Source organism: Paramormyrops kingsleyae, chromosome 7 (assembly GCF_048594095.1).
Source record: "Paramormyrops kingsleyae isolate MSU_618 chromosome 7, PKINGS_0.4, whole genome shotgun sequence".
Classification (NCBI taxonomy): domain Eukaryota; kingdom Metazoa; phylum Chordata; class Actinopteri; order Osteoglossiformes; family Mormyridae; genus Paramormyrops; species Paramormyrops kingsleyae.
In genome coordinates this window covers 23667738-23694359 of record NC_132803.1, presented here as the reverse complement: position 1 = coordinate 23694359, position 26622 = coordinate 23667738, and the positions used below count along the sequence as shown (strand labels likewise).

The following is a 26622-nucleotide window of genomic DNA, read 5'->3' as shown; positions in this document are numbered from 1 at the left end:
TGAGAAAAAACTAAATCAAAACAAAAGACGTGGTTATTTCTCATACTATCAATAGGGCTACTTTTGCACCTTGCATTTCCTCATACAGCACACGGAATGTTTTGAAGAAGAAAAATACCTCTACTCTCCACTCTAGAATACCTCTTAGGCTGTTTCATCTGGGCTCTGTTTCCCCGTCTTGCGAGGTACCTGACAAACCACCCATTTTGTTTGCAATGCATCTGTCAGCCAAGGCAGAGGCGGACCCTTTAAAGTCCTGCTATTTTGGCTGGTCAGTAGCTAATGTTTGGTGGTGTGGTGATGCCAAATGAGGATATCCTGCCCTCTCAAATTCATAAACACATGGTTTGTCTCTCTCCATCCATCCGTCTTTTAACAGTTTATTCTGATCAGCGTCTTCTTCTTACATTTCTCAAAACAGATGTCTTATGATAAAAGACCATCCCCTAACCATGTGATACATATACACACGAATGCACACTTTGCTTGAATAACTTCAAGCGTAAAATAAGTGTGTGTTGCTATAACAAAGCCAAAGAATGTGATTGAATGTGATTAGGTCCAACATGAGGCTGACATCAGCATGGACAATCAGGAGACGCTGATTTAAATAACAGTTCCGTTTTTCCTCCCTCTCAGTCGGATACTGAAGAGCAAATGGATGGACGTGAGGGTCCCCAAGGACCAGCTTGGGAAACACTGCCATAGGCTATAATAATAATAATAATAATAATAATAATAATCAATACTTTATTGATCCCCGTAGGGAAATTGTCCCTCAACATGCTCTTTGTAGAGTAAGCTGTCCGCGAAGGGCAGCCACCTGTAATATAATATAATATAATATAATATAATATAATATAATATAATATAATATAATATAATATAATATAATATAATAATATAGCCGATGAATTAATCCACCCCAGTACTTCAAAATAAAGTTTTTTCCAATTATTTAATTAGTGGACCTCTTCAGTGCTGCATGCAAGATGCCTCTTTGAAAATTATCTTCAGTGGATTAACAAGTATTTGAGTAGGTGACACCAAATAAAGTCACTGTATACTTTAGGACCATGACAGCAAATTAAAAGATCATGTGTCATGTAACACTATGATATGTGAATTAGAGCTTTAAATTCATAGGAAATACCCAGAGGGAAGAATCTAGCTGTGGGGGGAGGGGCATAGCCTGGGATAAAGCGGGTCATGTTTTAGAAAGGAGGTCATGACCTTTGACCTCATTACTGTGGGGATGTTATCCCAGACGGGGGACTCTGTTCGCGTGATTAGCATGGGGTTTTCTGCGTTGCGGGCAACCCAAATGTTAATTACAGGGACACGCTTGACTGTAGGTGCTGGGAAAATGCTTGGGGGACGGCAGCAGAGCATGAGAACGCGCTGAGGGTCACGCCCACCACACCGTGCCAGTAACGAGTGTCCCTGCAAGCCGGCACACGGCTGCTGCTGCGCGTGTCATCAGCACCTCCTCCTCGGCGTCTCCCTTTCTTTGACCCCTAGGGTTAAAGATTTACCACTGAGATGTTCCCACGGTTATGTAGCTGTGGCTGCCGCGGGTAGCTCGCCGTGCCCCGCGGGATCATGGGCGTGTGACATGTGCAGCCCGCCTGCAGGTGCAGAAACTACGCTGTGCGAAACCAGACGAGAAACAACATGACAAGGGATTTGGCTTTTCTGAAAAGTTTAATGATGCCTAAAAGCCACAATGTGCTTTTTTTCTTCTTTTTAAAAAAAATAACATTAGCTTAGATGGTTAGCTGACGGCTTCTTGCGGTTTCATCCGTTCTAACATCTGGTTTGATTCAGGGAAAGTACCTTGTTCAAAGACATTTAAACTGGTTCCGTCCTGGGCTCTTAACGAACAGCATTCAGCTTACTCTGACATTGGATACAATGCCACGTTCTTCCCTAAAATATAAACCCATTTTTTTTTCTTTTAAACATCTCTGATTTACACAAAACCAGTTTTTTTAAAGAAGCATTGTAAGACAAAAATTCTGCAGTTGTTCATCTAGTCTACAGTCTAATTATAGCCTGTGTGTAGGGGAGGACAAATGAACTGCCTGTAAACTGCACTCTAGAACTCATATAACTGACATTTCAAGAATGATACAAATCTGCATAGTGGATGTGGTAAATTCAAATAAGCGGAGCCTGTCCTTCAGTATGCCATTCAGATCACTGTTCTAAGTCTTTGGAAGTTAATGAATCATGTGACTTTGATACTTCATACCAAGGTTCAACACAAATTCTATACTTCATAGTGATGTTGTAAAAAAGTATTCTGTCTAAATATTTCCTTCATTCATTTCCCATTTATCTTCTGCAGCTTGAACTGTTGATCTTTTCCCCCACAATTTTTGAAAAGTATAAATGTTTTATTGAACGATTCATAATGTCTTAACAAACTGGTTAGTCACTTAAGTTAACTGCACCTAGAGAGAATTTCCCTGAGACACTTTACCGAACCTCTGAAACATCAAACAAACATAAAACACCAACTTTATAGGAATCAACTGAGTTGTACATTAGGCAAGACCTTGCAAGAAAAAAAATTAGTCAAGTGTGCCCAGGGCCGAAGGTGTGCTGTCCAGCCAGTCCCAAATTAACAATTTGTATTGAATAGCCAAATAACAGCTCAGCTTGATTTCAGACTGCAGTTTCTGCAGCACACGCACTAGCTGGGCCTTTCTCCGCGCTCCTTAGGGAATGCCTTAGGAGCACAGGCTGTGATTCCGCCTCCGCGGAAGGATCACGCCTCCGGCCGCGATCTGGGCACCGGCGCGCGTAGCGCACGCACTCATTCAGAAATCAGAGGCGCACGCGACAGCATCTCCGCGCGCTCTGCACCGGACCGCTGCTGTCAAACGCGATCGCATTTTTGGATCTATTTGTTGAATGAAAGTTATTTTTTCTCTACCATTGGAAGAAAGGGAACGTTGGATCTATGCTAACCATACGTGGAATTATACGAGGTCTGTAAAGCAGAAGAGAAGGAATGCATCGTTTCTTTGTGAAACTAACTTTGTTTTTGTCATCGATCGCTTTAACACGAGGTAAGTTGTCGGCGTTGGTGGGGATGCAGTTTTTTACAACAGCATTACTAATTGGCTTTTACTTTTTGCAAGTTGATTTCAGATTCCTAAATCAGTTTAAGCAGGCGTCTGTGATTTTCTTAACTTCCGATTTTAATCAAGCTGTTCATACTTGTGGTTTTCATCGAAATCACAGGAATTCAGCGAATTTTAAATATACGTCGAAGCACAGAGATGACACTTGTTGCTTTTTGGCAGATGGTGAAGAACATAATTTCAGAAATTTCATTTGAAAGTCAAGTCTCATAGCCAAGATAAGTTTGGCAGTAGATTAGAATGTAAATATATACTCGTTGACTGTCGCAGTCCTGTATAAAAAGTCGCATCTGGGATTTGCTAGTTATTTTGAGTTTTTTATGCAGGTAAGGCAAGTTTCCTGTGCTCACACTAATTTCACCCGAGACCGTTAGTTCTTGATGAATTCATTTTATAGGCTACTGTTTGTCATAACAGTGCGAGATGTCTGCCCGAATTTACTAAATTCGGCTCTGAACAAAACTGGGTTTCGTTCCAAAACGCGAGAATCCTTGTATTGCCACTCAAATGGTTTTTAATTAAAGTCATCAGGAATTTACAAGACAAAAAGTGTGTTTACGACCTCTTTTGGTCTGATCGTGTGTGAAAAATGGTTAATATAAGTACAGAAGGAGTCTGGCTACATATTGGAACAACAAAGTAGCGCAAGAAGTTTGGCTGGGAAAGCTGATATCGAAAGTAAATACTATAGCTCTTTGATTACATGGCGATGCTACACGTGATAAATGTATATACAGTATACCCTTAACACACACACACACACACATACACACACACACACACACATATATATATGATGTTTGAAGATGCCTTGTTATGGGTGTTTTAGAGGTGAGGTGCACTGACTGTGAGTAAATGTTGATGAAGAGCTTTTACTTTGTGGGAAAGGAGTACAGGACGTTTTCAGTGCTGTAAACTAACTCTGATTGCGTCTGTTGGCAAATGTCACGGCTGTGCAGATGAGGTCTTGCGGTCAGAAGTTGCCTCTCGCTCTCAGCGCTGCGCAGCAAAGCTGAATAATGCGCACGACCTAATAATGCGGCTTTTATCCGCTCACGGCTTGCGAGAAATCACCCCTGTAAAGTTCACTTTCCAATTACGAGGGTGCTACTGTAAATTTTGAACGACCCATTTTGTCGCGTTATTGTAATTTTTATTTTTTTTTTGGGGGGGGGGGGGGGGAGGTTCCCCTTGAGTCACAATAAGTCACCCGATTTGTGTGAAATACTTATCCATCGCGCATATAATCTCATCAACGCATGGTTATACCGGTGTGTAACTGCAGTTGTTTTATGGTCAATTTCTATACTAATAATTAAGCTGATGAATTATAAGAAATGTCTTGGCGGTGTGAGCATGGTCACGTGCCTGCCCCGTGCCCGTGCAGTGACCGGCTCGTGTTTGCAGGTATAAGATGCGCGCTGCCCGCTGAATCATGCCTCAACGGTGGGAGGTGTGAAGCATCCCGAGACGGAGACGGAGAATGCAAGTGAGTATGAACGCTCTGGGAGCTCGTTCCGCAGGGGATGGGGGCATGGAAATGGTCGGACCTAGTATATGTGTGGGCGGACCTTGGAGCCTGCTTTTTTGCCTGGTGTGTGTGTGTCTGTGTGTAACTATTACATTGTGGGGACCAGATTTCCCGACAATATGATAAAAACATGGGCGTGTCCCCTTCACATTTCATAATTATTCGTTTGAACCCCCCCCCCCACATTTAACATAAAATATTAGTTCACTTAGCGCTGTGTCCCCCCCACATTCAAAATGCTTCTGAAGCCCCTGGATAAAAACCTGTAACTTTTTATCTTGTGGGGACAATTTTTTCAAACTCAATTGCATAAAAATCTGTGACTGCAATCTGCAATAAAAAAAAAATAAAACTCATATTTCGTTTGGTTACTTATGGTTAAGGTTAGGTCTGAGTAGGGCTTAAGGTCATGTTAGGATTTGGGTTATGCTTGTAGAAATTAATACATGGACTGTGTGTGTGTGCATGTGTATGTATGCACGAGTGTTTATACACACACACTAGTCGTATATGTATGTGTGTTAATATTTATGTTTATTACATTTATTATGAATATATTTATATATATTAATTTATGCACCACACTTTTATCCAAAGTGACTTCCAGTAGAGGGAGGGATGTTTATGTGTGTGTGTTTGTTTATGTGATTTATATACACTTATAAGCTGTTAACACCTGTGTGTCTGTGTGTGTATGGTGGTCAGCCTCCAAGCTCACACATTCCTTCGGAGTGAGTATTGGATAGGGCTGGGCACAGATTATGGGGGTGGGCGGGGGGGGTCCCACCCTGCCTGTCCCTTGGCCTGCTGCTAATGAATGCGGGACGCTCCCCCAGCAGAGGTCCCAGGGATGCTCCAAGCTCTAAATCTTGTTTTTCTTTTCTTTTGCGGCCCAACAGCTGGGGTGCACACCGAGCCCGCTGGCTATTGTTGCCCGGTCAGATTAATGCTGTGTGACTAATCAGTGCGAGGCTTCCCAGAATGCACGCCTCTCTCTCTGGCCTGCCCCTGCCCCGGGCCTTTGTTCTGCCTTCGTCAGTGGCCATTCTCCGCGTGATTTATATTCCAGAGACAGATGGCAGTAAAGTGCGATTCCTTTGGATGTTGTTTTAATTGGAGGGAATTTTGAAAGTTGGGTGGGGAGGACTGTAAAAAAAAAAAGTACGCAAACAACTGAAACCTGATAAACAGCGACAGTTTGCCTGACATGTAGGCTTCAGATCTTGTTGCAGTTTTTACCTGCGCTTTCCTTTGAAGAGAGGAAGCGGTTACTGGCTGCAGTCTCTTACATGCAGCATCTCTGGCAGCCACCCTCATGCCGGCCATCATTTTAGGCGCCTCTGCCGTGACCCGGATGATGGGGGCTGGATTGGTCCTTGGTGCTGTAGGGCAGATTCTGAATCCAGTCAACCGCTTTGGCTGGGAGCCACGTCTTAATTCTGTCTGGTGGCCCTCCCCCACCCGAGCACAAAGCCCACATTGTGCGGGTCCGTTCACGAGTTCCTCTAATTAAACAGGGAGATGAGATGAGATCAGATGAGTGCCGAGATGGTCACGCCCCGCCGAATGGTCCCGCCTCTTTCGGTACTCTCTCCTCAGAAGCATGTGCCCTTTCCAACTTGTTTTTTCTGTCACAAACACGCACTGTTTCACACGTGTAGTGAAATGCTTTTGCCACCTGTTTTAAAGGGAAACACGCAATACAAGGAAAAATAGTATAAAAGTTAAGAATAAATGCGAATAAAATAACAGTAAAAGTAAAATAAAGTGAGACGATATAAATAAAAATTAGTGAAAAATAAAAACAATGAAACTTGAGGTGGGTGGTTAGAATTTGCTGGTCTGTTTTTACTTTATTAGTATCATTTCTGTCCTCTTTTAGAGTTTCAGTAAGAAAAGGTGTGAATTCACAGGAGCGTATCTGAGATACGTGCAATGTGAGAATTTCACTTTGATGTCAGTTCCATGACTCAATAGATGACACGTTATGTCACTGCCATTTTTAGTGACAGTTTAGTTCCAGCCACCATTAATCATGTTTTTTTCTTTACAACTTTTTGTAAGTGTTTAGAAAAGTCCATAACACTTCAGACTTCCTTGATTCAGGATTATAAGTCTAGAACTCACACAGATTGGGGCTCCTGTTTCTTCCTACAGGATGAGAGCTTTAGCCAAAAGGAATTCTGTAAACAGGAAAACTTCAGGAAAAGTCAGTCGTGTTTTGAGTTCAAGTCTTAAAATAGGATAATTATTTAAAAACCTTTTTCCTAAATGCTTGGACCCTTTATTATTACCCCACACCCCCCCCCCCCCCAACACTCCACATCTTATTGTTTTCTTGTTAAGCTTCTGAAGATCAGGCTGATATGTCGACAATCACTCGGCTTCTCACAAACGAGTCCGCGTGATTTTAATTTCCTGCCTCAACCGTATGAGCTTATTTCTGAAAATGATTACTATTTTGTAATGTGGGAAAGACTCGTGTGAAAATTCTGCACTTTCCGGAAGCTGCCATTGTTGGCTGTTAAGTGGCTGTAGTGGAAATAAGCGTGTTTCACAGAGCTGTGCTGGCTAGAGGCCTTCAAGAAGTTCCCAGCCCTCGCTGGCAGTGTAAGGGAGGTCGCGGGCGGACTTGTGTCCTTATTGATGTGTTTCTCTGAAATTTTAACTGTTGGCCAGGAGATTCATGTGAATGTCAATCTTGTTATTGTTGCTGCTGTTTTTTTGAAGTTACTGCTCATAATGGGATTGGGGGGGGGGGGGGCTCAATGGACTCACAGGCAGATGTACAGACAGTCGGTACCATGAGATGCCACAGGGCGTATCAGTGACGATGTCGGGGTCCCAGGGGAACCTGTGTGCTGGAGGACCCCATAATCTCAATGTAAGCAGCATTCATCTGTGTTACTTGCCACGCAATTGCATTTCCTTTTTCTCTTTTTCTCACGGAGGTTCTCATTTTCATTGTGCCAAGACGCCTTTGAAGTGTGCGGTTTGTGAGCAGACAATCGGAACGTCGCCAGTTCAGATCCCTCAGTAGGACTGATTTTACTGTTGGGTCCGTAACCCTAACTGCTCCAGGGGCTGACTGACCCAGCTTTCTTGATTGTACATCAGTTTCGATAGAAGCGTCTGTAAAATGAATAACATAAATGATTATGTAAATGCCATTTAGCACCGTTACCACAGAATACTGTGTGAACTTTTTTGCTCATTTCCTGGAGGGTGGGGGGACTTTTTCCTTTTTTTGCTAGCAGCATTACAGTTGGCTTTAATTTTGGAGTCCAGTCAAGCCTCAGGTTCCTGAGGAGCGCGTTGGGGCTTGTGCTTTGGGCATCAGAGTTCCGAGGGGACAGCTGGCTGTTTTCGTCGGCCGTCCCCGGCTGGCAAACCTGTCTGCCCCCCACGCAGACACCACTCTGTGGGGAATTTTTTTTCGGCAGTTATTTTTGGTACAACCCCGTGAGAAATTTCTATGTTGCGTCAACTGCAGTAAAACCTACCGCACCAGAAATCATCATTTCGGAATGTACAGGGTTATGGCTATTAATGGTTTTAACTGCTACTACTGAGTACAATAAACAGCCGTCACTGCTGCTGTCATTTCCGGCACAGATTCCTCATCACATTAAGTTAGGTTTTTATTTATTTAGTTCTCAGCTGGATCTGTTGGCTCCGATAGAATGTCCCTGCATAAGCGTTAAATATTCAGGTTTTGGTGTATGTAATCATTAATTAGCAGAAGTTCTGGCCATCGAAACATCTTTGGGGCTGTGGTTTTGTACTGTGACACATTCACTTCTCCCTCTTCTGTGAAGCACTGAGGTTTAATCAGAGGCTTCATTCTTTTGTTCTGTTCCCGTCAGACATTGGCGTGCTAAGCATTTAGCTACGAGCTGTGCATTTATCATTTGCCCAGCGGTGTCTGTGGCACAGGTGGCCATCAAAAAGCCCTCCGACAATGGACCTCCAGGGATGCGGCCTGATTCCTGTGGCATCTCAGATGTTGTTGAGTTCCAGCAACAGTCCAGAGATTCCTTGAGTCGTTGGTCAACAGCCACGTGTATAAGAAGTGTAATTACTCCAGGGTTGCGGATGGGATTCGTGGTGCGGTTTAATGTTTCTCAGAATTCAGAAAGCTACCCTGCATGGTCAAATATGGAATTTATGTTTTTGTTATGCCAAGAAAGGGTTGGTGGCAGCCCTGGTTGAGATGAGAGCAGGTGCGCAGCTTCAGAGAGTCATCCAAAGGTCAAGTGTGCCGCCTGCTTTTATTAGGTACCTCCGGAGTACAATGGCTCTCCCTTGTCATGCCATAAGTACCATAACTGCTGAATTCTGCAGTGGGTAAGGTGGTAATCGCTTAGGTTGTAAATGTGGCCACACGTTTGGCGGGCTGACAGTAATAGAAGGCAGTGCAGGAAAACGTGCCAGTGATTTAAATTCCCCCCCAAGGCCAGAGGATTTCTGATTGGCCACAATTAAAGGGCCACGCCTCCAAGGGGCCTGATAAGAGACTCAAGGTTGGAGAGGGTGCTGAAAGTTCACATGCACCAGCGAAGCCTGGCTCACCTCGCTGGCCCGGCCTTCCCGACAGTCTGGCGATTATGGCGGACAACGGGGCCCCTTGTTCCTCGCAGCCCCGTGAAATCCGGCTTGAGAGTGAGATTTGGGAGCACAGTTTATCAGTAGCTGTGCTCGCTGACCGATATGGGTGGATTCCCTCATTTATCCCTTATTTACTTTCTTAATACCGCTGTGGAAAGATTGACGATGGCACTCAGAGAGTTGGCGCTAAAGAAGAGGGAAAACCCACGCCGATCTGGCGCTTGTTTTGAAGAAGAGCATTTTACAGTCTAGAGCAGGGGTGTCAAGCTCCAGTCCTGGGGGGCCGCAGCCCTGTGTAGCTTAGCTCTTTCCCTGTTCCACCACAAATGATTCAGCTCAAGAGCTGTGTTGTAATTAGCACAAGGAGTTGAATCAGGTGTGTTAAATGAAGGTAAACCAAAAACTGTGCAGGGCTCCGGCCCTCCAGGACTGGAGTTTGACTTCCCTGGTCTAGAGGTTGCACAAGTGCTTCGTAAACGGCCGTGTTGTAACACTGGGTTCAGCTCTGAAACCCAATATTGTTATAGTGGTTAGATGCTAACCATTTGTGCCAAGGCAGTAATAATATTAACACTGTAAGCAGAAGTTAATGACCTTGCATTTTATATGTGACATTCCTGGATCAATCAGTCATAAGAGTGTTGGGTTTTCTCTGGAAGCTTAGATCACACCCCAAAATCTTCGAATTATACATAGGCTGAAAATCTAACATCAATTAGATGTGTATGGCCAGCTGCGTGCTCCGATGAAGTGGCAGAGCCCTCCCTGTCTGCATTGCCCACTCTGCTTCCTGCATGGGGACTGGCTTCCTGCACATCCCTTGATTTTATTGAAAACACAGGAAATGCCCTCTGGGAGCGGGAAGAGGGGAGGTGTCTTTTGTGACATCCCTGAGCAAACCTGATTAGTGTCCTTCTCATTACGTTATTGACGTTCCCTCAGTTAAATGATTAGAAATTGGGGTTTCGCTGTTTATTTGTTACTTGATAGGCAAAGTCTGTCCATGTTTTCTGATGTGGTGCGTCACTGTGGGGGTGCAGCGTTTCGTGGCAGGTCCAGGGCGTTTTGGGTCCACAGTCTTTGGCTGTAACTCAGACTGATCTATGCAGCGGGCGTGTGACACCACTAGATGTAAAAGGCTTGTACATGGTTTGGGGGGTTTGTGCATTGGCGTGCTTTGATATTAATATGTTTGTGGGTTTTTCTTTTGAATGGTTATTTTGTTGGACCAATTGGGGATCTTAAAACTGTATATTTTGTTGTGTTAAGTGGGGTAGACTGTGTAATGGTATGTTTTGTGGGTGGGGTCAGACCTCTAGGGGGCTATTAAAAGGGACATTTAAAAGGTTTTTGCTCCTTCTTGTGAATTTTCTTTCGTGTGTGTGTGTTTGTATTTGTGTGTAGGTGTGTGCGTGTGTGTGTGTGTGTGTGTGTGTTATATTACATTGTGGGCACCAAATGTTCCCCACAATGTGATAAAAACCTGTTATATTGCCATTTTTCAGGTCCCCACAAAGATCTGTGAATACAATCAAAAAGCTAAAAATGCCAGAAGTCTCGTATTTTGTTTGGTTAAGCTTAGGGCTGGGTAGGGGTTAAGGTCGTCATATTGGGATTATAGTTTTCCCCATAGAAATGAATAATTACAAACGTGTGTGTAGAGGTGTAGAGGGGGCACATAATAAAATGCAATGACTTATAAACTTCTCCACTGATGTATTATTGTGGCTGTGCCATAATTTTTTCTTTTCTCGGGGATCCATACACAACCATACACATCCATACACGTCCATACACATCCATACACGCCCCTACACATCCATACACGTCCATACACATCCATGCACGCCCCTACACATCCATACACAACCATACACATCCATACATGTCCATACACGTCCATACACATCCATACACATCCATACACGTCCATGCACATCCATACACGCCCCTACACATCCATACACAATCATACACATCCATACACATCCATACACGTCCATGCACATCCATACACGCCCATACACATCCATCTCGACAGGCTTCATTCGATTTGATGGAATAGTTGCTCCTCCAGTCCAAATCGAACCTTGTCTGTAGCACAAAGAACCAGGATTCATGCAAGTGATGCTCTCAGAAACTCTATAGCAGTCGGCTAAGGGGTCACACATAGTTTCCTCCCATGATCCTTTGTGATTGTGTTATTCCAAACCGTAGATGTAGAGCTTGCGCTGACTTCACCATATCAAAATGCAGGCTTCTGAGGTGGAAGCTGTATTCTCACCAGCTTCTGGACCCATTTCCACCACCAATTACTTTTTTATAACCTGAGTCTGTTAACTTGGGGATCGCCTACTGTTTACCTTTTTCTGAAGTTGAAAGAGACCGGGATGCTACTCATTAACACCTACCCCCCCCGGCTGGGTCTCGTTCCCACGAGTGGAGGGGATCCTGGCTAATGCAGACGAACATAAACAGGCCCCTGATCGACACCGGCAGATGTGAACCCGACAGGGGTAGAGTTTGGCTAATGTTTGGAGGGAGGGAGCAAGGGAGGGAGACGCGAGCGGAGGCCCTGGGAGAGACGGCAGACGACAGGAAATGAGGGAAAGAGGATTAGGGTTAGGGTTAGGGTTAGGGTTAGTGCAAAGTGACATTAACAGCTCAGATACAGAGCGATCTGTGCTGAATCCCCCATGTGGAGGAAGCAGGACCTGACAGTCTCCCCTTTCTGCTCCCTCCCCAGGGCCTCCACACGGACCCTCTACCCAAAACGTTACCCAGGCTTTTTGCCATTTTAACACCCTGATGAGGAATTTTCCTGCTATTTATTCATTTATTTTCTGTATGCTTAACTTTTCTCAGTGTCCCCACAGCAGCAGATGGTAGATTAGGCAGGCAAATGAACCCCCCCCTCCATCCCCCCCCCCCCGTCCCCTGTTGCAAATGGCTGCAGGTCAAAGGTCAAGGAAACATCTGCTCAGCCTGAGGGGACATAGCAGCACCGAGGGAGACCTGTTGCCGGGGCCTGTTGGTGTAGAACGCGGAGAACACAAAGGAACCCGTTCCGGGAACAATGGCGCGGGGATAGATTACAGTATCGTCCCAACAGCGGCAATCTTTCAGTACCTTTCAGTGCCCCCCTTTTGTGGCCGTTTCTAGTCATTTAACACCAAGTTAATGGGCCTTTTTCTTGCCCTTTAAGCGCCTCAGATGCCCCTCTAATTTGGGTCTCCCTGGACCTTTCTCTCCCGCGGAGAGCGTACTGTCTGCGGATCCCCACGTTCCGATCCGAAGCCATTCACTTTCATGGCAGGTACTTGGCTGCCGTTCCTCAGAAACCGGTGGAAGCAGAGCTACTGGTGTTTGCGCAGCAGTGGATTGTGGGCAGCTGGGGGGGGGGAGGGGGGCTCAGGTAACGTGGCCCCGCACACGTGGTGCGGACGGCATGCCTGGAGAGCGGCTCAGCACGTGGGTCGCAGGCCGCCACTGGTCACCCGCGGGCTGACGGGTGTTTACCTGGGGGGGGGTCATGCGGTGCGGGGGGGAGGGACCTTCACATGGCCTGACGCGGGGGCGACTCGAAGGGGGCTGTGACTTCCCACAGGGGCATGCAAAGTGCGGCTGCCAGGGATGGGGGGAACATTTCTGAGTAAACGCTTACATTCCTCCACAGGCAGAGAGACGCCCCCTCGGCGGGATGGGGGCCGCCGCCCCAATCCACCCGCTTCTGTCCTCTTTTGTTCCGGGGCTTTGTTGGGTCTCCCGCTCTCTTTTCTTTTCGGATGAAGTCGTTCTGCCAAACGGCGCACTGCAGAGGGTTGGGGTAAGCCTCTTAGGGTCTGGGGCAGCGACAGCGTGAGGGAGACGGTGGAAAATTCACATTTTGGCGGGGGGGGTTAAGGAATAGTGTGAAGGGGCTGAAGACATTGGGATGGGGGGGGGGGGGGTGAGTGGTTTAACAGCTGAATGCACACTCTTTAAGCGTGGAGGCGACGGGGCCCTGGCCGGCCCTGAATGGCGGCCAGAACAATGGCCCCACTCATAGTGATGGCCTGCAGGGGGGGCTGCCATTCAGTGGCTCAGTCCCCCCACCCCCCTCGGCCTCCCATCTCCCGGGGACAGGGGACAGTGCATGGGCTGGCCTGGGTGGGGGGGGGGGGCAGCCATGGCCAGCAGCTGCCGTCTCTTCATTATCATGCACACCTGCTCCCTGTGGCACTCCTGGGGGGTCAGCACATGCCCAGAGCACGCCGCACATGCCCAGACCACACTGTACATGCCCAGACCATGCCATCCATGCCCAGACTGCACTGCACATGCTCAGACCACACTGCATATGTCCAGACTGCACTGTACATGCTCAGGCCACGCAACACATGCCCAGGCTGCGCCACACATGCCCAGACCTCACTGCACATGCCCAGACCATGCAGTACATGCCCAGACCGCACTGCACATGCTCAGACCGTGCTGCATATGCCCAGACTGCACTGTACTTGCTCAGACCACACAACACATGCCCAGACCGCACTGCACATGCTCAGACCGCACTGCACATGCTCAGACCACACTGCACATGCTCAGACCACACTGATCATGCCATTCCATGCTGTCTGCTCCCCCCTCTACATAGTTTGTTCCCCCCAACTTTATTTTATTTTTTTTACCAAACTATACCAATTTAATAAATCTCTTAATGATTTTTATATGAATGCAAAAGATGACATTTTGGCATGGATTCTTCTGGTAGGACAGAGAGGGGCTTTCTAGGGAGGGCGGGGGGGGGGGGGGGGGGGGGTTGGAATGTGGCACTTTCTGTCTGGATCCGTGGGCCGCTCTCTGCCACTTAATCTCCACAGAGGGGACAGGATGACCCCAAACAGGACAGTCAGAGGGGGTGTCCCAGACCTTCCCAGGGCGATGGCTCATCTCCCTCCTAAAAAACTGCCCCCACCCCTCTGACCTGGCAGGACAGTATGAGGATGATGGAGCCCTCTTTCCTTCATTTTTTTCACCTGACAAATAATATTTTCAGATCTCAAATAAATTTGGTGGGTTAAGTCAGAGAATGGCAGAGGGCTGTAGGGTGCTGATGCTGTTCTGTGCCCCGTCCTGTACCTCCGTTCTGGTGTTGGGGTGGGGTGGGGGGGGGCACTTTTCCCACCTTGATTGACTGCCCCCTTCCCCTGAAAGAGGAGCAAGCATTGAGGCGCGCGGCGCGGCTTTGAAGTCCGATAACGTTGGCTATCAGCTGGGCGGGCGGGCCGGGGACAGACTGGGCCTTGTTTTGCGTCGCTTTCTGTCTGAGCCGCTAGCATGCGGCTCACCCTCCGACAGCCTCTGAGGCCAGACTGCAGTTGTCTAGAATGTTCTATAGTTTCAGGTTTCCGTAGCTAGTGTTTTTTTTCCCTTCTCTTTTTGTGAAGTGTGCTAATTTTCAGCAGCCTTTATTCACGTCTTTACGTCCGTTCGGTCAGACTGCGAGATATTATCTACCAGTTGGCCGCCAGTTCTGATCTTAGGCAAGTTAACCTTTGTAACCCAGTGAAGGCATCTGCTAAGCGCATGAAGGAGGACTTTTAGACCAACCATGTGTTTGTGTTGACAGTACTGAACAATAGTGTTGTTGATACATACAATTCAATCCAATGAAATCTTACATGGAACAGGAGAGGGACCAAAAATTCTCAATTAGGGAAAAAAAAACCTCTTTCGTGCTGCTGGCTTTTTGGGATCTCTGCCTTATGTGTTTGCCTCTGCCTGCCACTCCCCCAGGTGCCCAGATGACTTTGTCGGAAACCGGTGTCAGCTCCTCAACCCCTGTGCCACGAACAAGTGCGCCAATGGCGGGACGTGCGGCGTGGACGTCCGCGGCAACACGGCGGTCTCTAAATGCTCGTGTCCGCCAGGCTTCATGGATGACGTGTGCCTGACACCAACCAACCACGTGTGCATGAACAACCCCTGTAAGAATGGCGGCACCTGTGACCTGCTCAGCGTGAACGAACACCGCTGCCGCTGCCCGCCGGGCTGGTCTGGTGAGTGTCGGGCCACTGCCACCATTGTCTTACACCCTTAAACATGAGGCGTGCTCTCATCATTCACATGAATCTACAGACTAGACCAGGGAGTGCTGAGCCACTCGTGCCATTAAACATGAGGCGTGCTCTCATCATTTGCACGAATCCGTGGGCTAGTCTGGTGAATGTTCAGCCGCTGCCGCAGCCTCACACCATTAAACATGAGGCGTGCTCTCATCGTTTGCACGAATCCGTGGGCTGGTCCGGTGAATGTTCAGCCGCTTCCGCAGCCTCGCACCATTGAGCATGAGGCGTGCTCTCATCGTTTGCACGAATCCGCGGGCTAGTCTGGTGAATGTTCAGCCGCTGCCGCAGCCTCGCACCATTGAGCATGAGGTGTGCTCTCATCGTTCACACAAATCTGCAGGCTGGTCTGGTGAGTGTCAGGCTGCCACCACCTTGCACCATTAAACATAAGCCATACTCTCATCGTTCACACAAATCTGTTGGGCTAGGCTGGTGAGTATTGGGTCACCACCACCTTGCACCATTAAATACGAGGCATGCTGTCATCATTCCCACATATCTGTGAGCAAATCTAGAAGCTCTCCAACACATCTCTGGTACCTCTTGGTTTTACCGGCTCTTGCGTGTTTCTTTACTCTAAACCTCTTGACTCAACCCCCCAGGCAAAACCTGTTCGCAGGCTGACCCCTGTGCCTCGAACCCATGCGCCAATGGCGGCCAGTGCAGCCCATTCGAGTCGCACTACATCTGCACCTGCACACCCACCTTTCACGGCCAGACCTGCAAGGTGGACGTCAACGAGTGTGCCCAGAGCCCCTCCCCCTGCAAGAATGGCGGCACCTGCGTCAACGAAGTCGGCTCATACCGTTGCGAGTGCCCCCGAGAGTACACCGGCAAGCACTGTGAGGTGCTCTACAGGCCGTGCAGCCCCTCCCCCTGCCTCAACGGGGGTACCTGCATGCAGAGGGGGAACACCACCTACGAGTGCACCTGTCTGCCAGGTAGGCCAGACCCCAGGAAGTAGCCTTCTTCCGCTTTCCAGGAGGGCTGCTACAGAAACACTAAGGAAACTGGAGAGCAAATTTGTTAAACTTGCTCAGTCTGTGGGATACATTTTTGAGAAAATTTCTCTATGAGCAGTGTAGAGTGGGCAGCCAACTTAGGTGCAAGTGCTGCTAGGCTAAGCTTCCAATGACTGAAAAAGAGACAAATGCTGCTTAAAAGCTCGCATCAGCGATGCTTTACACATATTATCCACGGGAGGTTCTACTAAGAAACAAAGAATATCCAGTACAGCCAGGAAAACCACTTCACAATGGAAAACGGTGAGAGACAGAGGTTGAGGTTCCTGGGGCAGATGTTGAGGTTTCCCCTGAAGACATAAGTCTAACGTGTATTGTTTATTATTTTATTTATTCATTTACTTTTCGGGAATTTCTAGGTACTGTAGGTCACAAGAGTATCATAGCTGTATAATATTAACAGAAGAAATGAAAAAGTGGAAGATTAAAAACCGAATAGCTATAATGCTGGTGTTTGCCATTGCTTCAGGTTTGTGTGTGTGTGGTCCAGGAATACTTTACATTGTGGGGACCAAATATCCTTGCAATGTGATAAAAACCTGTAATTTTGATGTTGTGGGGACCATTTTTTTGGTCCCCACAAGGAGAAATTCTATTTTATAATTTGTGACTGTAATCAAAAAACTATAAATGCCGAAAGACTTGTTTTCTGTTTAGTTACTTATGGTTAAGCTTAGGGCTGGGTAGGGGTTAAGGTTGTCATTAATGGGATTACGGTTTTGCCCATAGAGATGAATGGACGGTCCCCACTAAGATATGAGTACAGATCTGTGCGTGTGTGTGTGCGTGTGTGTGTGTGTGTGTGTGTGTGTGTATGCCTGTGTGCATGTATGTGTGTGAGAGAGAGAGAGACAGAGTGTGAGAACTGCAGTGGGCCAGGAAAATGTCAGCCTTATCATCAGGAAACCTCTGAGCAGTGACATCCTCCCTTTACGGCATGTGGGCGGATGGGGAGGGGCCCCTGCGGCCCCGGGCCCCACCGTGTCTCCCCTGTCTGTGGTGGGCCACCCAGTCCTGGGAGAGAGAGAGAGCAAACGGCTGAGATCAGACCGGCATTCTTACTGTGAGAAAGAGAGCAGAGGAGCTCTCCCCGCTTTCGCTTCCCACTGTCCCTTTGTCACGGGAAGCTGGTGACAAAGAGGGAGGTGCTGCTCATTGTTCGGGCCCTTTATCAGTTGCTTTTCCTTCACCCCCATTTTGGGCTGACTTGCCTGAGAGCCTTACATTTGAAGAAATTTTACATTTTATAAAAAGTAAGCCTTTATTCTCTCCATACCTTTTTAGAAAATTTTTGTCGTTGATGGTTTTACCAAAAATAACTAAAAACATACCCATCTGTGCAGCGGTATTTGTACTAAAATGTTCAGGTACAGTTGACTGGCTGTAGTATTTTTTATTTAATGACAGTGTAGTATTTCCTGGCAGCACTGCAGCCATTAAGTTGCAGTGAGCTTTCTCTGCCCTGAAGTTGGCATTACAGAAACCCTTCCTTCTCCGTTTTATGAATGCCGAGTTTGTCACAAAGCCAGGTGTCAGGCAGGAACAGGTGGGAGGTTAGGGACTGGATGTTTTCCCGAATCGGCCACACCTCACCGATTACGTCTTTTGTTTGAAGTGTTCGCTCTGTTTAGGGTTCAAAGGACTGCAACTTTTCCTGTGCGTTGATACTTAAACCCAGTTGGTCAATAAATTAAACAGTTGGAAAGACCACAAACTGAAATGGGTTTTATTGTCCTGCTTAATTGTACAGGGATTCTGAAAGTTCTTCCCATTATGAAATAAAATGGTAAACCGATGACAGGTAGTAACAACAAGACAATGCCTTCAGGAGGACTGGGCGACGTGAAGGCCAAGCTCATGGGTTATGTAGGATAGTGACGCAGTTGATTTGTCGCAGCCGTGTTGCCATGATGTCGACTACTCAGATGGCTGCCCCACTGACTGGATCGTCTAGCATGTGTCTGGCAGTGAGGTGACAGTGCTGGGGATGACCACTGAGACCCTTTATAGGCATTTTCCCATGGTCTGGATCCCTCCAATCCCATCTACATGAAAATGCACTGCTACAAGAAGTAGATGGACACAGCTGTCACTGCGGTGCATTGTTTATTTGCCGGGTGGGACCCGGTTGCCGTGGAAGATACCCAGCTCATACAGATTTGCCCTTCAGAGGTTGTCTAGCTGCAAAGACATTGCCACCTAATTCCTGTCTCCCATGTGCTCACCCAGGCTTCAGGGGTCAGCACTGTGAACAGAACATCGATGACTGCGTTGACCACCGTTGTCAAAATGGAGGAGCATGTGTGGATGGAGTTAACACATACAACTGCCAATGTCGGCCGCACTGGACAGGTGACCTTACAAGCCCCTATCCACCTACCCAGGGTGTCACATGACTGCAGCCTTGGACTTTAATGTGACTTCATCTCGTACTCAATCCCACAGGTCAGTTCTGCACGGAGGATGTGGACGAGTGCCAGATGATGCCTAACTTGTGCCAGAACGGCGGCACCTGCCACAACACGCACGGCGGTTACCACTGCGTCTGTGTCAATGGTTGGATGGGCGATGACTGCAGTGAGAACATAAATGATTGTGCCAACGCCGCCTGCCACAATGGTGCCACCTGCCATGACCGTGTGGCCTCCTTCTTCTGCGAGTGTCCCCATGGCCGCACTGGTGAGATTTTAACAGCCTCCAGTCACTCTGTGGATTGTTGTTCTTGATACTGTCAGTATTGCTCATCTTGTTCGTCTTGGTGTTGGTCTCTGTGTTGTTGGTCTCGCTGTTTTAATGTTGATGTTTATCGTGGTGTTGGTTGTGGTGTTTGTCTTGCTGTTGTTAGTTGTGGTGTTTATATTGGTGTTTGCCTTACTGTTGTTGGTGTGGATGGCTGTCTTGATGTTGTTGGTTTTGGTGTTTGGCTGAATGTTGTTGGTTTCTGTGTTGTTCTTGTTTGTTTTGATGTTAGTGTTCGTCTTGGTGTTGTTGGTTGTGGTATTTGTCTTGGTGTTAGTACCAGTCTTGGTATTGCCGGTCATGGTGATGATCTTGGTGTTGGGGGAGACGGTTGCTTGTCAGCACACCTGAAAAGCAAGTGATTTGGTTCTGTACTCATGTTCACTGTGTGCTTCCCTGCACCCAGGTCTGCTATGTCACCTAGACGATGCCTGCATCAGTAACCCCTGCCAGAAGGGCTCCAACTGTGATACCAACCCCGTCAATGGCAAGGCCATCTGCACCTGCCCACCTGGATATACCGGATCTGCCTGCAATCAGGATATCGATGAGTGCTTCCTCGGTGAGACTCCTTCCAAAATAACATGATTTTTTAAACTATTTTAGGAAGGGTGCTATAAAAAATGAATCTTGTGAATTCTTCTAGAAAGGCATGCAGCACTCCGTCATTGAAGCCCCCCATGTTTTTTCAGGTGCAAACCCCTGTGAGCACGGGGGCAGCTGCATGAACACTATGGGCTCCTTCCAGTGCAGCTGCCATGAGGGATTCTCTGGACCACGTTGCGAGATCGACATCAACGAGTGCATGTCCAACCCCTGCAAGAACGATGCCACCTGCCTGGACCGCATTGGGGGCTTTCACTGCATCTGTATGCCTGGTATGTGCCACCCTCCCCCCACCCGACACCGATAGGTTGTCCATTGTCACATATCCCGTTGTGGTATGGTCACAGACCTTTCCCTGTAGCTTTTTCTTGTTCCCTGGTCAACCTCACACTTTAACCGTTTTCACACGCCGTTCGTTATCTCCTGTACAAGTCTCATCTTAGAATATAACAGCCCCTGTGGTCCTTTAATGACGAGTTCAGCCCCAGTTCCTGTAACTGTAGAGCCTGTTAAACATTCGCCCCGCCCGGTTAATGGAACATGTGCCTTAGCCTCTTCTTCCGTCCGTCTCAGGGTACAGCGGGCCGTCCTGTGAGGTCAATGTGGACGAGTGCGCCAGCAGCCCATGTCTGAACAACGGGAAGTGTGTCGACAGGATCAACGCTTTCCACTGCGAGTGCCCAGCCGGTATGAGTCTCCATGGGGGCGACATGGAAGGGGTCTCTGCGTTTTGGCTCAGGTGAAGCTGGAAAGGTCATGTGACCATGGGCTCTGGTGGCAGCTGAACACCTCGGTCAGGAAAACATACGGTCTGTTCCTGAAGATGTCATAGAGACACGTGGCTGTTATTCATTTGTTTTTTTTAAGATCAATTCATTCCAGGTTTGTTTGGATCGCTGCTTCCTGCGGTAATAATGAACAATCTAGGGCTCGTTCCCGTTAAGGCCTGAGGAAAAACTCTGTATTGGTCGATTGGGATTAATATTCTAAGACGGTTATTCAGTGGGCACAGCAGTGAACCTGCACGCCCAAAGTCTGACACCACACCCTCTTCCTCCCAGTGCATATTGATGGACAAGGCAGGGGGAATGTGGGGGGGTGGGTGGTATTCCTATACAATCGCCACGATACAGAATGCCGTTACATCTCAGTTGGGGGCGGAGGGGCCGGGTCGGACGTGAAGTTCAAGACTCCTCCCCAGCTCCTGCTTGACATGCAAATCAGCGCAGCTGAGCGTCGAACTGCACCGCGTCCCCATTCATGTGTGTGTGCCCCGTATCCATGGCGACTGCAGCACGCTCTGACGAATGCTGCTCTCGGCTGGGTGGGAGAAGGTCTCTCGACGGTTTGGGAGCTTTGGGGGCCCTGGGTCTGGCCAGGCGGGAGTTTGTATCTTGACTAGAATAAACTGTAAAAACACACACAGTGGAAAAGGGGGCCACTGCAGGTGTCCTCATTAAAGAGAACATCTTGGGCATATTTGTAACAGGTACTTTGTAGACATTCATGTGGTGCCAGTCAATGCTAATTGAAAGGACAATGCATTTTAGTAGTTTTTTTTTACCGGTTTCAATGTAAGAATGGAAGAAGGTGAGAAGAAAATCCTTTCTGTGGGGGGGTTTTCTCTCTCGAAGTTCACACGAGTTACTCGTTGTGGTGGACAAAGTCTCAGTCTCAGGGATACGGCAGGAAGCCGCTGGGGGCCTTTGTCTGCCGCCTGGTCCTGAGGACAGGAAAGCTGTTTATCTCTCTCGTCTCTCTCGTCTCTCTCTCTTGTTTCTCCTCTCTCTCTTTTTTAAAGATTTCTTCTTTTTCGGCACTCTGGTATTTACAAGAGCTGAAAGAGAAAAGTGACAAAGCCCCTGGCCCTGTGCAGCACTACATGAATGGGATTAGTATCCCCCCACTGCAAGCTAACCCCCCCCCCCCCACGCTATGCCACGCCACCCCACCCCACGCCACCCTGACCCCAGCCCATCCTGCAGCCTGCCTGCGTTGTTTTTCACTGCAGGGTGGTGGGTCGGGGGGGTCCTGTCCTGAGAGCCTACTGCTGGGAGTGGGGGGGGGGCAGTACTGGGCCAGGCATGATCATCCCTCTGCTGCTGCCTTTTTCCCAGGGTTCACTGGGAACCTCTGTCAGAGGGACATCGACGAGTGTGCCAGCACGCCCTGTCAGAACGGGGCCAAGTGTGTCGACGGGCCCAATAAGTACACCTGCGAGTGTACAGAAGGTACCCCGGCATCTCCCCCCCCCCCCCCCCACCCGTGCTTCTGTATTTATATCCGACCCTCCAACGGTGCCATCAGGCAAATTCTCTTCCTGTCTCTTCAGGCTACATGGGAACACACTGCGAGACCGACGTCGACGAGTGTGCCTCGAACCCCTGCCACTATGGCACCTGTGTGGACGGCCTGGCCACATTCGACTGCCTCTGCATCCCCGGCTACACGGGCCGTCTGTGCCAGACCAACATCAACGAGTGCCAGAGCCAGCCGTGCCAGAACGGGGGCACCTGCATGGACCGGGAGAACCACTACTTCTGTGCCTGCCCCAAGGGTACCACAGGTACACGCCCTGGGGGCCTTTCCTGGAGGGTCAGGGACCCCCTCGGTGCATTGCGGTGCTGCGTCATGGTTAGTTAACGGTGAAAAGCCAGACAAGGAAATCTAGGACTGGGAGATGTAAACAATATTATCATCATGTAAAATTTAAACAGTAAGAAAGTGAGACGCTTCGATAAACAGTCAGTAAGGAGCACAGCTTAACAGCAAATGCTAGCCAATCACATCACAGAAACAAATGGAATTCCAGCCAACTACATCCAGCCCTACTAGCAGATCCTCCAACTTACAGGGAAATTTGGGGGTTGGTGGCAGGATTGGCACAGCAGCCACCGGAAAAAATCACACTGGTATATTTGGACTGGCTTGGTGCTGAGGTGTCACCCGCCACATGGCTGCACTCAGGTTCTTATCCCTGCGGTGGTTTGTCACGTGGCCACACACTGTAATCAGCTCCTCACCTCCCCTGACCTCTATAATAGCGGACATCCTACGCCCTGCACACGCACAGCCAGGCCGACTGAGTTAGCGGAGCATGCCACATAGATTTCAATTTGTAGTTTTTTTCACTTTGTTGCCTTTTCTCATGTTCTTAATGTATTTATGGGGGAGTCTAAAGGAATTAAGCAAAAATCGAGTCTGAATGTAAAGAAACCACGATAATTATCAATATCAATAGATATGAAAATATCAATATCAGCCCTAGTGACAATACAGCGCTTCCAAACGTCCCTTTTTCAACCGACAACTGAGATTTTAACTAGCAGACGGCAGATTTTAAAAAGTCAAATAACCAGGTTCGGCCAGATCTGTATGTCACTGATATCATTATTCCTCAAATCCGACGGTTCGCCTTCTGCCTGGTACTCGCAGGGCCCAACTGCGAGATCAACCTGGATGACTGCCAGAGTAAGCCCTGCGACTACGGCAAGTGCATCGACAAGATCGACAGCTACGAGTGTGCCTGCGAGCCGGGTTACACCGGTGAGGATGCCGGGCCTGGGGGTGGGGGGCGATGTGCTGGCGGGTGGGGGGGGGGGGGGGGGTGCAGGCAGGCCAGGTGGCCAGCGAGCTCACTGGGTGGTGCGTGAGGCTCAGCTTACCTGCAGAGGAACACTGACTCCCAGTCCTGGCTCCGGCATTCAGGCACGCCAACCCAGGCTTTGTTGGCCTAACCGGGGAGAAGAAAAGATTTGAATGACGCCGACCTTTGACAAACCCTGAAAGTCAATCCTTTAAAAGGGGGAAGTCGGCCGGTGCTTTAAGGCCAACTGAAAGCAGCCCCACGATGAGGGGAACGGGGGAAGCTTCCAGTGGCGATAAGGAGCCTTTCTATCCTTCTGCAAAAGGCCCCGTCTCTCTACATGGACAGAAATAAAATCTGTAGCTCCCCTAAAGACTTTAGTATGCGATCTGATACAAAGGCATGCTCTCCGGACACGAAAATACAAACAGACTGAATGCTGGACCAAATGATGGGGAATCTGCAGTGTTTACACTGTAGAAATGCTCCACGTGCTCAAATTGGGATTGTGATGTTTCGTGTGGCTTTGTCTGATTGGTCAGAGGGTTGTGGAGGTGTGGCCCACGCGGGTGATTGGCGGGTGCTGGTGGGTCACGCCATGCAGCCTCACCTGCCGCGGTTTCCCCGGCCGCCCAAGGGTCACACCAGCCTGCAGTCCACCCCCTTCCCACAATAGAACCTTTATTTGTTTTTTTTCTTAGCTGAAGTGTTATACAACCAGCCGCCTCTCCTTTTTCATCAGAACCTGTTGGGATTAAAATCTGTGAAAAGGGCCATTGTGGTTTGTGGAGGCACGGCTGGTCATTACCATTTCTAATTAGTCGAGAGGAAGTGAGCTGGAATGGGGGGGGGGGGCTTCATTGGTTCTTGTTCTCCTGGAAAATGAGGCCTGCCTTCCTGTCGCTTGAAACAACAAACAACTGGGGGACCTTTAGGTACCCCTCCCCCGGAGATTGTTTGTTTGCTCTATTGTTTTGCTCCTGTGCACAACCGGAGACCCTGTTACATGAGCTTTCCCAGTGTAGCACAGGTCGTTATCTGTGACTGATTTTCTGACTCCCTAATATAGACTCCATCTTTTGTATGAATATTTTATTACTGTCTATGAGTATTTTGTTAGTATTTACTGTTTTTTATACTACCACATGCACTAGCCACAGGATCTATGCTCAATGCTAAAACTGTGGAACAGTGTATTATGTATACCATATTTTGCACTTATTGACTTAACATCATGCAAATCCAAAACCATAAATTCTAAACCATAATGGTGGATATTTTAATGAAGTAACTGGACTTTTTTTCAAAAGAAAGCTAGCAACTTGTGCTATGACTTGCATCGCCGTGCTACGACTCCTTGACCTTAACCACTGCGCCACCTGCTGTCTCTTCTGTGCTCCTGTGGCTAACAGGCACCATGTGCAACATCAACATTGACGAATGTACCTCCAACCCCTGTCACAATGGTGGCATCTGCAAGGACGGCATCAACAACTTCACCTGCATCTGTCCGGAGGGGTACCACGATGCCACCTGCCTCTCGCAGGTCAACGAGTGCGACAGCGACCCCTGCATCCATGGCCATTGTGAAGATAAAGTCAATGGGTGCGTCCCTGTTGGTCTGCTGAGCCCAGGTTCCATACATAATTTACCGAGCAATCATCATGACTGTCCGTCAGTCCTCAGTCAGGGTTTCTGAGATTCAGAGCCTGTCCTAAGTAGAATATGGTGTACTTTGGGAGCCGGCATCCCATTGCAGGGTGGTGCCCTTGGGGCAGGCAGACACCTTGGGGTTCCCAGATTGAGCCACAATGCCGGGATAAACACCATGCGATCAAAGGGAGAACATAAAAATCCACACGGTGCCGCTTTCCAACCGAAGGCCTGACATTCTGAAATTCTCTCTCTCTCTCTCTCTCTCTCTCCCTCCCTTACTCTGTCCATTCCTCAGCTACACGTGCATCTGCGATCCCGGCTGGAGTGGCTTGAACTGCGACATCAACAACAACGAGTGCGAGTCGAACCCCTGCATGAACGGGGGCACATGCAAGGACATGACCAGCGGCTACGTGTGCACCTGCCAGGCGGGCTTCAGCGGTTGGTGTCCCCCCCCCCCCCACCCACTTTGCAGTGTTTCCCCCCCGACCCGCCCAGCCTAACCTGTATGTTGTGGTTTCCTAACCCCTGCATCACAGGTCCTAACTGCCAAACTAACATCAATGAGTGTGCCTCCAATCCCTGCTTGAACCAGGGGACCTGCATTGACGACGTCGCTGGGTACAAGTGCAACTGCTTGCTGCCTTACACCGGTAGGACGCTGGCTCGCATCCCTTTTGCCTTGCGTGGATGTGGTTGTGTGTATGTCCTGTTTCTGCCAGTGGCAACACTATGTTTGTCACAATAAGATTGAGACAGGATATCACTTTGGGAATGTTTTATTTGAAACTAATATCCTTACACAAATGTTTGGGTCTAATAGCATTGAGACAAAATGTTCTGCTCCTTGCAGTCTTATTATTTAAGAAAACAGATAGCAATGTACTGTTTCGGGCCGAGCGGTAACTTATTCTCTGTCCCGTTGGAAAAATCCACACGACCGCTGAGGCCGAATGAGACGAGGCCGCTTGTGTTTGGGTGGGAACTGCTGCTGTATCCATTTCCTGTTTCCCACTTTGTGGGTCCTGTTGTATCGGGGCAGCACAATAGCAGGAAACCATGGTGCCGTGCCCAGACCAGTCGCTGTGGAAACAGATATGCAGATGGAAGAGAGGGCCTAGCTGAAAGGGAAAACTTTTGGGAGCTTGGTTTGTAGCCCTAAGCTGATTTCCGAGAGGTCGCCGGGTCGAAACGGTGTTTCGCCTCTTTGTCCTACAGGGGAGACCTGCGAGGTTCTGCTAGCGCCGTGCAGCTCCAGACCCTGTAAAAACAGGGGCGTGTGTCACGAGTCCGAGGATTATGAGAGCTTCTACTGCACATGCCCCGCAGGCTGGCAAGGTGAGCCACCCACCTTACACTCCTCATGTTAAAGCCTCTAGTTTATAGTTTCTCCACCCAGCCTCAAACAATCAGGAACACATCAAACAATTGTGAACTAATTAAACAATCAAGATCAGGCCAAACAATTGAGAACAGATCAAACGATGAAGAACAAACAATCGAGAATGGAGCAAAAATGTGGATTCTTTGGGGGTTCCAGAAGATTCCATTTAAAAGCACAGGTCTTGTTCTCTTTTCCCATGATGTGCTCTGGCCCTCATTGGCTCGTTTA

General features: G+C 48.3%; 1 protein-coding gene across 1 annotated transcript in view; it reads left to right on the top strand.

Annotated features, from left to right (window-relative positions):
* The first annotated feature begins 2812 nt into the window (after window positions 1-2812).
* notch1a (notch receptor 1a) overlaps window positions 2813-26622 on the top strand; it is a 38792-nt gene continuing 14982 nt past the window's right edge. The window contains exons 1-16 of the mRNA XM_072714551.1: window positions 2813-3077; window positions 4560-4641; window positions 15070-15332; window positions 16004-16342; window positions 18653-18775; window positions 18869-19102; window positions 19569-19724; window positions 19855-20040; window positions 20342-20455; window positions 21886-21999; window positions 22101-22334; window positions 23204-23314; window positions 24767-24959; window positions 25306-25451; window positions 25550-25663; window positions 26229-26348. Of these exons, the coding sequence (XP_072570652.1) occupies window positions 3020-3077; window positions 4560-4641; window positions 15070-15332; window positions 16004-16342; window positions 18653-18775; window positions 18869-19102; window positions 19569-19724; window positions 19855-20040; window positions 20342-20455; window positions 21886-21999; window positions 22101-22334; window positions 23204-23314; window positions 24767-24959; window positions 25306-25451; window positions 25550-25663; window positions 26229-26348 (2587 nt within the window). The 5' untranslated portion in view covers window positions 2813-3019. The remainder of the gene's footprint in view (window positions 3078-4559; window positions 4642-15069; window positions 15333-16003; window positions 16343-18652; window positions 18776-18868; window positions 19103-19568; window positions 19725-19854; window positions 20041-20341; window positions 20456-21885; window positions 22000-22100; window positions 22335-23203; window positions 23315-24766; window positions 24960-25305; window positions 25452-25549; window positions 25664-26228; window positions 26349-26622) is intronic.